Source organism: Cnephaeus nilssonii, assembly GCF_951640355.1.
Source record: "Cnephaeus nilssonii genome assembly, chromosome: 9".
Taxonomy (NCBI): Eukaryota; Metazoa; Chordata; class Mammalia; order Chiroptera; family Vespertilionidae; genus Cnephaeus; species Cnephaeus nilssonii.
Genome location: NC_137080.1, coordinates 97,607,460 through 97,620,808, shown reverse-complemented (window position 1 = coordinate 97,620,808; position 13,349 = coordinate 97,607,460). Strand labels below are relative to the sequence as shown.

Below are 13,349 nucleotides of genomic sequence, written 5' to 3'. Positions count from 1 at the left end.
AAAGTGAAGAGACTTAGAAATACAAATTAGTAGTTACAAAATAGTCATGGGGGTGTAAAGCAAAGAATAGGGAATAAAGTTAATAATATCATAATAATTATTTATGGTGTCAGATGAGTATGACATTCTTTTTGGAATGATCAGTTAGTAAGTTTTATAAAGTCTAATCACTGTGCCTACACCTGAAACTAATATATTTTATGTAAACTATAACCGAAAAATAGTGATTTTTTAAAAAGTATCAATAGAACCAAGAGCTGTTTCTTTGAAAAGATAAACAAGATTTAGCCAGACTGATCAATAAAAAAGGACAAAAATAAATAAAACCAGAAAAGAAAGAGGCAAAGTAACAAGTGAGTCCACAGAAATACAAGAGATTGTAACAGAATATTACAACTATATGCCAACAAATTGGACAATCTGGATGAAATGGATAAATCCCTAGAAACATACAACCTTCCAAAACGAAATAAGGACGATTCAGAAAATATTAATACATGGACTGGCTGGTGTGGCTCGGTTGGTTGAATGTTGTCCCATGCACCAGGAGGCCGCTGGTTCGATTCCCAGTTGTAGCACATATCTTAGTTGTGGGCTTGATCCCCAGTAGGAGGCATGCGGGAGACAGCCAATTGGTGTTTCTTTCCATTGATGTTTCTATCTCCCTTTCCCTCTCCATTGCTCTCTTTGAAAATCAATAAAAACATATCTATCTCTCAAACTACCTATCTATATATGTGTATTGATTATAACTAACGAAATTAGAGCAAACAACAGTCCTGGGCCGATGGCTTCCCCGGTGGATATTACTAAACAATCACGAAGAATTAACACCTATACTCCACAAACTATTCCAAAACATCCAAGAGGAAAAAGGACTTCCCAGCTCATTTCACAAGGTCAGCATCATCCCAATTCCAAAACCAGGTAAAGACACTACAAAGAATAAATTATAGGCCACTATCCTTGATGAATGTAGATGCTAAAATCCTCAACAAAATATTAGCAAACCAGATCCAGCAATACATTAAAAAGATCATACACCATGATCAAGTCAGCTTTATTCCAGGATGCAAGGTTGGTACATAGGTCTCCTCAGGCAAGGGAAACAGAAGAAAAAAGAAAGAAATGGGACTACATCAAACTAAAAAGTTTTTGCACAGCAAAGGAAGCCAACAACAAAATGAAGAGACAACCACACTAAATGGGAGGCCACTTTTGCCAATGATACATCTGATAGGGGTTAATATGCAAAACTTATAAAGAACATAGAACTAAACAGCAGGAAGACAAACAATCCAATTAAAAAATGGGCAAAGGACCTGAATAGACACTTCTCCAAAGAGGACATACAGATGGCCAAGAGGCATGAAAAAATGCTCAAAGTCACTAATCATCAGAGAGATACAAATTAAAACGACAATGAGGTACCATCTCACACCTGTCAGACTGGCTGCCATCAACAAATCAACAAATGACAAGTGCTGGGGAGGATGTGGAGAAAGGGAGCCCTCGTACACTGCTGGTGGGAACGCAGACTGGTGCAGCCTCTGTGGAAGACAGTATGGAGTTTCCTCAAGAAAACTAAAAGCGCAGGTGCCATTTGACCCAGTGATTCCATTTCTGAGAAACCTGAAACGATGATTCAAATGAACACAGGCAGCCTATGTTCATTGCAGCATTATTTACAATAGCCAAGATCTGGAAGAGCCCAAGTGTCCGCCAGCGATGAGTGGATAAAGAGCTGTGGTCCATCGACACAATGGAATATTACTGGGCTATAGAAAAGGAACTCATCTTTTGCAACAGCCCGGATGGACCTGGAGAGCCTTATGCTAAGTGGACTATACCAGTCAGAGAACAACAAATGCCATATGATCTCACTTATAGTGGAATCTAATGAACAAAAGAAACAAAATAGAAAGAGACTTGTAGATACCGAAAACAGGCTGACAGCTGTTGGGGTGGGGGTTGGGGGGCTGGGTGGAAAAGGTGGAGGGATCCAGCAGAAAAAACAATCTCATCGGCGCAGACAGCAGTGTGGTGATTGGCGGAGGCGGGGAGAAGCAGAGGTAGAGTGGGGATAGGTGGTGACAGAAGGACACCATGTGGGTGGTGAGCACACACTACAGGGTACAGATGATGTTATAGGACTGTACCCCTGACACCGTGTAATTTATTAACCAACGTCATCTTAATGAATCCAATAGCAATGTCTTTTATTGATTTCAGAGAGGGAGGGAGGGAGGGAGGGAGAGAGGGGGAGAGAGAGAGAAACATCAAGGATGAGAGAGAACCATTGATTGGCTGCAGGCGGAGCTGAGGGGACCTCCTTCCCGTGCATGAATTTCGTGCGCCGGGCCTCTAGTTAATACATAAGAATACAAGAAATTTTTAAAAGACTTTCATGGCTTGGCACAAACTCCTTTCATCTCTCTGGCTTTCAACTTTTTCAGTTAGCATGGCGGGTGGGGAGGGGGAGGGGAGGGGGAGGGCTGAACAAATGAGCTCCAGGTTAGGTCCCAGCGCTGCCCTCCTCGCCGGTTTCCCCAGGACTTTGTGCTCGTGGCCGGCTCTCCACAGAGGCCATGAGGGGCCGTGCTCTCTCCACCGTCGCTGCCAGGGGTTCTGCTGCATTAACCCCGCCAAGTGCAAGCAGTTCACTTGGTGGCCATGGCAAGCCCCAGGCACAGTCGGTAGCAAGTTCTAAATTCAGAAGGAGGCCCTGGATCTGGTTTCTCTTCCTGCGGACTCCCCAGCCAGCGGGCAGGCGTGCGCCCCACAAGAGAGGGAGGGTCAGGAGAGGCCGCCTCCTTCGGGAGGGACCTGGGGGCGCAGGGTCCGCCTCCCGCAGCCCAGGGACCAGGAACGAGACGCCCCCGCCCCGGGCCCAGGGCGCCCGCCCCCAGCGGAGCGCAGCCTCCTGGCCCCGGGCCTGCGGTGGCCTCGGGAGGCGCGGGAGCCCTTCCCCTGGGATCGCCCCTTTCCTTCACTCATTCCTTAAAGGTGCGGCACGTGCGTCCTCTGATACCGCTCCAAGGGCGGTTCTGGGAGCAGCCAGGGCTACCCCGGGCCCCTAAATCCGGAATTCTGTGGGTGAAAACCACCTCCAAGTCTGAAGCCCCGCCTTAGCGCAAGGGTATTTGCCCGGCATTTCAGGACCAGGCCGTGCCCTCCGAGTCCCGGGAAGGTGCAGTTCCCACTCTCCGCCACACGGGGGCACGACGATCCTGAAACCCTGAGTCTGCGCGGGGGAGAGCGGTTCGCTTTGCTGAAGGGAAAGGCCTCTGCCACGTGGTGCTCTCAGAAAAGCCCAGAAGGATGGGAAGGACGAGGAGAAATAGCTGTAACCCAGTTCCCAGAGCCAGCCCAGGAAAGTTAGGGTGGCCCAAGTAGTCTAAACGGAAATGCTAGCTCCCACCAACAACTGTAAAAATAACTCTTCTTAATCTAATGAACAAAATAAACTGACCCACAAAATAGGTCCAGAGGCAGGGAGGCGGCTGGCGCTCGGAGGGGAGGGGGGGAGCGACGGGGAGATTAACCACAGAACTTGCATGCATAGTGCATGGCCCAGGGCCACTGACCACAGCCTGGGGGGCTGGGAGGAGGGGGCCATCTCTGGTCCTGTCAACAATTAAAAGTAAAATTAAATAAAAAACCACGAGGAGACACCAAACAAACAAACAAACAAACAAAACCCTCCTTCCCGTGGGAAGTAGGTTGTTCAGAGGGGAGGGCGGGGGGGGGGGGGGGGGGGGGGGAGGTGGGAGAGGGGACAGGGATAAATGGTGACGGAAGGAGACGCGACTGGGGCGGTGACCGCACAGCATACACTTACAGATGATGTGTTAGAGAACCGTACAGCTCAAACCTGTACAATTTTATTAACCAATGTCAGCCCAACAAGTTCAATGAATTTTTTAAGAAAAAGAAAAACATAAATAAAATGGTGGGAGAAAAATTAAACTATTTCAAAAATGAAGGCAGATTTGCAAATAGCATGAAGGAGAATAAATCATTGTTAAAAAATATTTTTAAAAGTCATGGAATACTTAAGAAAATTAAATCTAAAAAGGAAAGGGAAAAGCAAAGACAGCTTATTGAAGGGAATAGCTGTGCACAGGCAAACACAGGAAGCCCTAACCTCCAGCAAGTGAGCCCACCAGAACCCAGTCACACTTTCACCGTCAAAACTTCTAACCTTCCCACTGACAGCTGTCAGAGGGGAGGGGCTTGCAGGACAGGGTGAGAAAGGTGACAGGAGAAAGGAAGGAGGGAAGGAAGGAGGAAGGAAGGAAGGAAAGAAGGAAGGAAGGAAGGAGGAAGGAAAGAAGGAGGAAGGAAGGGAAGAAGGAAGGAAGGGAGGAAAGAGGAAGGAAGGAAGGAGGGAGGAAGGAAGGGAGGAGGAAGGAAGGGAGGAAGGAAGGTGGAGGAAGGAAGGAGGGAGGAAGGAAGGAAGGAGGAAGGAAGGGAGGAAGGAAGGTGGAGGAAGGAAGGAAGGAGGAAGGAAGGAAGGAGGAAGGAAGGAAGGAAGGAAGGAAGGAAGGAGGAAGGGAGGGAGGAAGGAAGGAGGAAGGAAGGAAGGAAGGAAGGGAGGAAGGAAGGAAGGGAGGGAGGAAGAAAGGAGGAAAAAAGGAGGAAGGAAGGGAGGGAGGAAGGGAGGGAGGAAGAAAGGAGGAAGGAAGGAAGGAAGGAGGAAGGGAGGGAGGAAGGAAGGGAGGGAGGAAGAAAGGAGGAAGGAAGGAAGGAAGGGAGGGAGGGAGGGAGGGAGGGAGGGAGGGAGGAAGGAGGAAGGAAGGAAGGAAGGAAGGAAGGAAGGAAGGAAGGAAGGAGGGAGGGAGGAAGGAAGGGAGGGAGGAAGGAAGGAAGGAAGGAAGGGAGGGAGGGGGGGGAGGGAGGGAGGAGGAAGGAGGAAGGAAGGAAGGAAGGAAGGAAGGAAGGAAGGAAGGAAGGGAGGAAGGAGGAAGGGAGGGAGGGAGGAAGGAAGGGAGGGAGGAAGGAAGGAAGGAAGGAAGGGAGGGAGGGAGGGAGGGAGGGAGGAAGGAGGAAGGAAGGAAGGAAGGAAGGAAGGAAGGAAGGAAGGAAGGAAGGAAGGAGGAAGGGAGGGAGGGAGGAAGGAAGGGAGGGAGGGAGGGAGGGAGGGAGGAAGGAAGGAAGGAAGAAAAATACACTCAAAAGTAGTTCTAAAATCAGTAAACTGGGCAAAATGATTCTTTGGGTATAGTAGACAGGAAAGAGGAAGATGAGTGACCTTTGCACACGTTCATAATCTATTTATATAAAAACCCTGAGTGCAACACCTTCAGGACAGACGTTGACCAACCGGAAGGACGGCAGTCCTGCAGGGGTCGCCTTGGCAACGGCTGTGCCCTCCCCGAGCTGTTTCCCGCCAGGCCTGAGAGAAGAACCCACCCTCGGAGCTCCAGGGGCGCCCAGAGGCAGTCAGTCAGTCCTGGGTTGCCCAGGCCTAGGCCAGAGCGAGGTAGAACTCTGGGTCTGGCCCAACAGGGGGCGTGGCCGGCCATCAAACCAGACCCTGACAGGGGGCAGGAGGGAGCCCCATTCCTTAGGGAATCCACAGGTGGCCAGCTTGCTGACAGGGGCCTGCCAGCTAGGAATCCTATTCACCTGCACATCTGTATAAAGCTTTAATACATTATATTAGAGGTCGTGGTGGTACTCTTTTACCCACAGTGTCTACAGGAATTGCTGCAAAGTTACTTCTCCATGGAAGAACCTTTCATTCCCAATATAAATTACCAATTCCATTAAATGAAACTTCAACTTCTAGACTCGATATAAACAGTGAAGTTGCTAAAACTATTAAAAAGGCCCAACTTCTCATTATTGATGAATGCACCATGGCATCCAGTCATGCTATAAACAACATAGGCAGATTACTAAGAGAAATTATGAATTTGAATGTTGCATTTCGTGGGAAAGTTCTCCTTCTCGGAGGGGATTTTCAACCGTGTCTCAGTATTGTGCCGCATGCTATGCGATCGGCCATAGTACAAACGAGTTTAAAGTACTGTAATGTTTGGGGATGTTTCAGGAAGTTGTCTCTTACAACAAATATGAGATCAGAGGATTCAGCTTATATTGAATGGTTAGTAAAACTTGGAGATGGCAAACTAGATAGCAGTTTTCATTTAGGAATGGATATTATTGAGATCCCCTGTGAAATGATTTGTAATGGACCTCTTATTGAAGCTACCTTTGGAAATAGTATATCTATAGATAATATTAAAAATATATCTAAACGTGCGATTCTTTGTCCAAAAAAGGAGCACGTTCAAAAATTAAATGAAGAAATTTTGGAGATTTTCACAGATATTTGAGTGATGATTCCATTGATTCAACAGATGATGCTGAAAAGGAAAAATTTCCCCTCGAATTTCTTAATAGTATTACTCCTTCGGGAATGCCATGTCATAAATTAAAATTGAAAGTGGGTGCAATCATCATGCTATTGAGAGATGTTAATAGTACATGGGGTCTTTGTAATGGTACCAGATTTATTATCAAAAGGTTGCGACCTAACATTATCGAAGCTGAAGTATTAACAGGATCTGCAGAGGGAGAGGTTGTTCTGATTCCAAGAATGGATTTGTCCCCGTCTGACACTGGCCTCCCATTTAAATTGATTCGACAACAGTTTCCCGTGATGCCAGCATTTGCGATGACTATTAATAAATCACAAGGACAAACTCTAGACAGAGTAGGAATACTCCAACCTGAACCCGTTTTCGCACATGGTCAGGTATATGTTGCTTTCTCTCAAGTTCGAAGAGCGTGTGATGTTAATGTTAAAGTTCTAAGTACTTCATCACAAGGGAAATTAGTCAAGCACTCTGAGAGTGTTTTCACTCTTCGTGTGGTATACAGGGAGATAGTAGAATACGTTTAATCACTTTGTCAGTCATTGTTTGCATCACTGTTGTTTTTATATCATGTCTCTGTTGTTGTTATATACTTTTGTTACTGTTTATTTATTAATAAATTTATATATTATGTTCATATACATTTTACTAATTTCCTTTCATCTCTCACACTTGTATTATACACAAAGGGCAAATAGCAATATTAAAAGATTTCCTCTAATTAATTCCCTTTTAATGTGCACAAATTTCGTGCACCGGGCCACTAGTAGCTATCATGAAAGAAACCTTACCTAATAAAAGAGGAAAATGCTAATTGACCGTACCTTCGCTATGCCCACAGCCAATCAGAGCAAGTATGCAAATTAACCAAACAAAGATGGCGGTTAATTTGCATACACAGGCGCAGAGTGGAGTGAGGCCTGCTATGAGGGGAAGGGGGGCGGCGGAGGGAGCTACTGGAGTGGTGCTTCAGACGGAAGTGAGTCGTGCCGGCTCCGGGCGGCCTGGAGCAGGAAGTGGGGACTTGCCGGCTCCCGGGAGGCTGGGGAGTGGAGACTTGCCGGCTCCTGGGAGGCTGGGGAGTGGAGACTTGCCGGCTCCCGGAAGGCTGGGGAGCGGGGACTTGCCAGCTCCTGGGAGGCTGGGGAGTGGGGACTTGCCGGCTCCTGGGTGGCTGGGAGTGAAGCCAGGGGCCTATTCGTGCACGAATATCGTGCAATGGGCCTCTAGTAGGATTATAATAACTTTACTCATTGGTAAAAGACAGGTCATCATTTTTACAATTAGTTGAGTAATAAATGAACTCATATATTTAAAATTTTTTCTTTCCAATATTCCGAGTGAGAATTATAATTTATTTGAAGCTTCATCCAATTCAAAATATTTACACACAAATAGTATACCATATTGCCTCCAAACTGGCATTTTCGACATTAGATTCGATTTTTATTTATGTTGCTGTTGGCACTATCTACATTACATAGAAGTTTTAAGAAACAAAATAGGGCATATTTACTCTCCATCTTAGTTAACCTTATTTATATGTATGTGAACATAGCCTGGATCCCATTTCAGCTTTCTCTTCTGTTTAAGGCCCTGAGTTGTTACCTGTTGTTTCTAAAGTATTTTAAAATTGAGAGCAATGCATAATAATGTTTACTTTGGAAAATGTCATTTGTTTGTATTAATGTAGCGTTACATTGATAAATTTGTTAATTTTGATGCCAATAACTAGCACATCACCAGTTGCTTCATTTTCTTTAAGAACTGTGGAACGTAATATTACCCAAGATAAATGCTCTGTGTTTTCCATGTGAAAGTAAGTTCATGTAAGGGGAAAAGATCTTTTTCTGCATACCCTATTCTCACTGTCTAAAATAATAAGCGCAAATTGCAACTGTCAAAAACAATTTCTGATTTTCCAGGTGGGGGCCTGCGCAAAGACTGGTGTTAACATCCCCCTCCCCCTCCCCCCTACCCTTCCCCTCTCCCCCCTCCCCCTCCCCCTCCCCCCTCCCCACCTCTTCCCCTGAAACCCGCAGCCCCAGGGGGACCTGCTCGCCGGCACCAGCACCGCTGCTGCCTGGGTGTGGCCCCGCCTGAGTGCTGGGAGGAGCAGAAGGTGTTTGCTGTGTGACGTTCCGATCGCCAGACTCCCCGAGTCCTGCCTGCCCGAGCGCCGGGCAGCAGGGAGCCCGTGGGGAAAGGCGGGGTGCACAGCGGTGCACAGCCCGCCCCCGGACCACCCGAGGCCAAGTGTCCTGCCTGCAAACGGGAGGCTGAAGGCCGGGCGGGAGGGGAGAGCGAGGCGACCGGCGGGTGCGCAGGAGGGCGCCTGGGGCGCAGCTCACGAGGCCGCTTTGGGCGGAACCGGCCAGAGGGCCGGCTTCCCGGCGTCTGTGGCCTGGCCCGTGCGGTAGGCCCGATGCCCCAGGCGTCACTGGGGATTTGGGAACAGACCCTAGGGGGCAGGCTGGGGTGCGTCACAGGACGGAACTCTGAGCGGGACTGTTCTTCCACCCCATCTCACCCGCCAAGCTCGCGCCCCGGTTCACCGCTCCCAGCCAGCTCCCGGGGCCGGGCTCCGGGGCCCAGCGCTCAGCGCCCCCTCCGCCTGCACCCGCACACAGCGGCCGCCAGAGGGCGCGAGCGCGTCTCGCTTCTCCGCCCCAGCCACAGGGCCTCCGCCTGCTCACCCGCAGCCTCGGGGGCAGGGCGTGGGGGGCCGGCGAGGCCCCGGGAAGGAAGGCCGTCTGTGGACAGGGCGGGCTGGGCAGGCAGGAGCGGGGCAGCAGGAACCAATGAGCCCCAGGGCCAGGCCGGCAATGCCCACTGGCAGGGGAGTCAGCTTAGCCCTGAGGCTGTTCACGTCTGGGTGAGAGTCTGCAAGAGCTGGCGCTGGGGGTCCGAGGTCAGCAGGGAGACCCTTCCCATTAGGAAGCGCTCCTGTGCTTCAGGGAACCCGCATCCTCTGCAGACAGAGGCCTGGAGGGTGGCCAGGGCCCGGGCTTCCTCCCGGCGGAGGAGCAGCGGGAGCGGATCTGGGGGAGCCCTTCCGCGCTCAGCAGGCGCTGTGACCCCCCTTGGCGGTGACAGGAGGCACCGCTCTGCTCACTCCCCCAGTCTGGCGGTGATGCCACGGGAGGCTCCCTGGGCCTGCCTGCCATCAGGACTCTTCCAGACTGACAGGAAATCCTAGACGCTCCCTTGCAGCACCCCCCCCCCCCCCCTCCGGAAACAGGAGCCAGGGCTCTCACACGGGAATCCGCTCCATCGCCCGCCGCCTGGCCAGCTGAGCAGTGCCCGCCACAGGGCACCTGTCCCGTCGGTCCAATGGGAAACACCGTCCGGGTGGTTGGTGCTGGGTGGGGTACGCTGGGAAACTCTTCTTCAAGGAGGTGGTTCTGGAGCAAGTTTGAAAGGTAAGAAGGGGCTGGACCAGTGGATAAGCAGGTGGACCCGGCTCAGGTTGTGAGGACAACATGCATGTGACATGAGAGAGGGACGATAAGATAGAGGACTAAATGAAGGGTGTACGATGGAGAACGGGATGTGAGGTCCCAGAGAGAACCTGGGGGTGAAGGAAGCAGAGGGAGAGAGCTCCATCAGCCAGAACCTGGGCGGAGTGCGGGTGTCAATCCAGGGATCGGCCCCTGACCCCTCCCCCAAACTGACACCACACCGCCAGGGACAGGAGCTTCCTCGGCCCCGGGGAAACGTGCTCAGTGCCCACCCCAGCCCAGAAATAAGAACCCTTTTGATCAGGGACGGGACAGCGGGAGCGAGGGGCACAGGGCCAGGCTTCCTTTTACACCACACAGCTCTGAATGAGGAGAGGAGAAGCAGTTTAATTGAATTTCTAAGTTCTTTATTAGTTAGGCTGTGATCACGTCCGAGTAATTAATTCACTTCATCAGAAATCATTTCGCTGCTCCCTACAGTAGGAATCAGTGTGGTCCCAGTCCCCGGGGATGTGCCGGGTAAGCACTGGCTTCCACGGAGAAGGAGACACAGGTCGGACAGGGCGCCCGGGCGGGAGAGGAGGTGGGGGGCTGTCTGTACATCAGAGGGAACCAAAGGAGGATCGCGCTCAAGCTGGCTTTGACTGCTCTCTCATGAGCCCTGAGGATGCTGTCTTGTTCTCAGTCACACACAGCCCTGCCCCTCAGCTGCGCTAGAATCGAGGATCTGAGAGTTAAAAGCCTTCTGCAGCCTGCCCCCCCCCCCAAACCCGCTCTTCCTGCTCACCCCCCGAAGCAGTGGTGTGTCAAGAAGAGTGCGGTGCCGCTCCTGATGCCGTAACTTGCCATGGTCTTCCCCTCTTCCAGCCTCTTCCCATTGCAGGTCACAACCTGCTTCTCGGGGGGCAGCGCGGTCTTGGTCTCGATCATGGCTTTCACCTGGGCCACGGAGCTGGCCCTTCGCACCTGGAGGAGGTGCCTCTGCCCCTGGCCGCCCGGCTCCACCAGAACGAGGGGCAGCGCCTCGTCACTGGGCTGCACCACCCGCAGGGTGAGGTGGATGGTCGTCTCCTGGTCGATGCCATAAGATGACAGCGTTCTGCGCGGCGTCAGCGGCTTCGAGCCCAGGAGAAGGACCTGGTCCTGCACGGCAACCTGGGTCTTAGACCGGACGTGCTCGCTGATCTTCCTCACTCTGTCCTCCGGGCTGGCAGCGAAGGTCATTGGACCCCACTGCTCAGACTGCACATTCACCTGCACAAGGGAGCCCGAGAGACGGTTGCCAGGAATACCTGCCGTGTCCCCGCTCCTCCCCCTCCCCCGCCCCGGCGTCTTCTGCCCTTCCCTGCTGCCACCCTCCTGCTCCTCCACAGCAAGCTGCGTCCTCCCGCCTCCGCCTCCGCCTCCCAGCGGCTCTTCTGGAACCCCAGGTCACAGCACAAAGACAGCCTTGGTGTCATTCCTGACAACCACACCTCTCCCCACCCCCACGCTGTCATTGACAATCCCCCGTGTACACCTGCTTCCTAGCCCGATAAACTGTCACATGTCAAGAACTAATGCAGCCCTGCCAGCGGCTCAGCTGGTTGGAGCATCGTCCCGCACACCAGCAATGCCCCCAGTCAGGGCGCAGACGGGAGGCCACCGACCAGTTTGTCTCTCACACTGGTGTTCTCTCTCTCTCTCTCTCTCTCTCTCTCTCTCTCTCATCAATTTTTTAAAATTATCCTCAGGTGAAGATTAAAGAAAAAAAACTAAATACAAGTACAAAGCACCCAAAGGTGTACACCAGCATCTAAAAACAACTTCCAGATGGAAACTCCAAGATTTGGCAGCGTCGTCGGGGACCCCCGGGGCTGCCCTCCATGAGCACTGTGGGGGAGCCCTGGTGAGGACAGTCTCTGTGTGTGGGTTTCTTTGGGGTCCTGTTACAGTGACACCACATTCGATGGTATTTGTTGGGCGGTGTTCCTGTGTCTCTCTATCTGCCTACCGTAGAACATGCTCTCGTCCTGTAAGGAACCCGGGGCCTCACTCACAGAGGGCAGGGCTCTACCTGACGTGAGCCCCGTGGTTGGCCTGAGACCTGGTGGCCCTCCCTCGTGCTCTGTCCAAAATCAACATCTTCCCGACTGACTGAGACTTCCGGGGCATTCTCCCCTGCCTGCTGAGCGCTGCCCTCGCTGGGCTCTGCTGGGCCTCGCCGGCGGGAGGGCGCCTTCCCACAGAGGACGCTAACAGCTGAGGGACGTGAGTTTGAGGGCCTCTCCTTTGGGAAGAGAAGGAAGCAGGCTGAGAGCCCTGGACCCCTCAACAAGATGAGGGAAAGGGGCTCCAGGCAATACGCCCGTAGTGCTCCCTGTGGCCAGTCCATGAGCACACCGCCCAGTGCCACGCCCGCCGGGAGCCCCTCTCCGTGGCCAGCCCGGGCCTGACACAGAAGGCGCTCAGGAGCCTCAGCTCCTCCCCCAGAACCCTCCTTCACACCTCCCTCGACAGGCCTCCCAGCCACCCCCCTCTGAGCACCGCCCCCCGCCCACTCCTGAGACCCCATCTCTCGGAGGTGCCTTCCCTCCCCCGTCCCCAGGCCCCTTCATCCAGCCCCAGCTCACACAGAGGCAGGCAGCACTGGGCGCCATCGCGTAGCCACGGAGCGCCGTAGCCACGGAAACGGCCTGAGAGCAGGAGCTGTGCCCGGCGCCCACGTCCACGCAGAGCTGAGCGGAAAGCCCTGGCCGTCTGCTCGCCGTGCCCTTGGCTTCTGCCTGCCCTCCGGCTTCTCTTTCACTTTTGCTGCAGTGAGTCCACACCCAAAGAGCACGTCCTGACCAAGCACCCCCACCAGCCAATCCACTGGCCTCCTTCTTCCAAAGCTGGGGTGGGCCCTCCCTGTGAGAATCTCTCCTGATTGACAGCCCCCCCCCCCCCCCCCCGCCAGGCCTGACCTTGGACTGTCGGTCTGCAGCCCTGGGCCCTCAATGGCTACAGCCGTGAACACTGGGTGGTGTGTGGGGAAGTCCGGGACCTGGTTGGAAAGTCCGTAGGGAGGAGTCTCTGAAAGGCCGGGGGGCCTCTTGGGGGGCCTTGCCGAAGGCAGCAGCCCCTGCCATGACTTTTCCAAACAAGTCGGAGCCCCCGGGTGTTTTACTGCAATCTGTGCTCCTAGCCTTTAGACACGACCTTCTGGACGCAGGTGCCTTCTCCAGGATGCTCACCTGCTGATCGCGTCTAACAGCTAACTTTAGGTCAGGCTGGTGCTACAGCAAAGGCCCGAGGAGGCAGGCGAGCGGGCCTGTTTGGTGCCTAGAGCCAGGCCGACCCGTGGCCTCTCTGGCACAGAACCGCGTGTCCGAGTGGCCCATTCGCCCGTCGCTCAGGGCCTGCTGCTCGGCCCGGCAGTGTCCCCTCCTGCTGCGTTAGGGGCCCCAGGGCCAGGCCCTTTCTGCGAGCAGGCCCAGGGCAGCCTGTCCCCTCTCCGGGCGGAGGCGGAGGCCTGCCCGAG

General features: G+C 52.9%; 1 protein-coding gene across 1 annotated transcript; it reads right to left on the bottom strand.

Annotated features, from left to right (window-relative positions):
• Positions 1 to 10,409: 10,409 nt before the first annotated feature.
• Positions 10,410 to 12,590, bottom strand: UBD (ubiquitin D). The gene is made up of 2 exons (XM_079779691.1): positions 12,460 to 12,590; positions 10,410 to 11,101 (listed from the first exon to the last, which is right to left on the bottom strand). The coding sequence occupies exons 1-2, from the start codon at positions 12,484 to 12,486 to the stop codon at positions 10,631 to 10,633; spliced, it is 498 nt and encodes a 165-aa protein (XP_079635817.1). The 5' UTR covers positions 12,487 to 12,590; the 3' UTR covers positions 10,410 to 10,630.
• Positions 12,591 to 13,349: the final 759 nt, after the last annotated feature.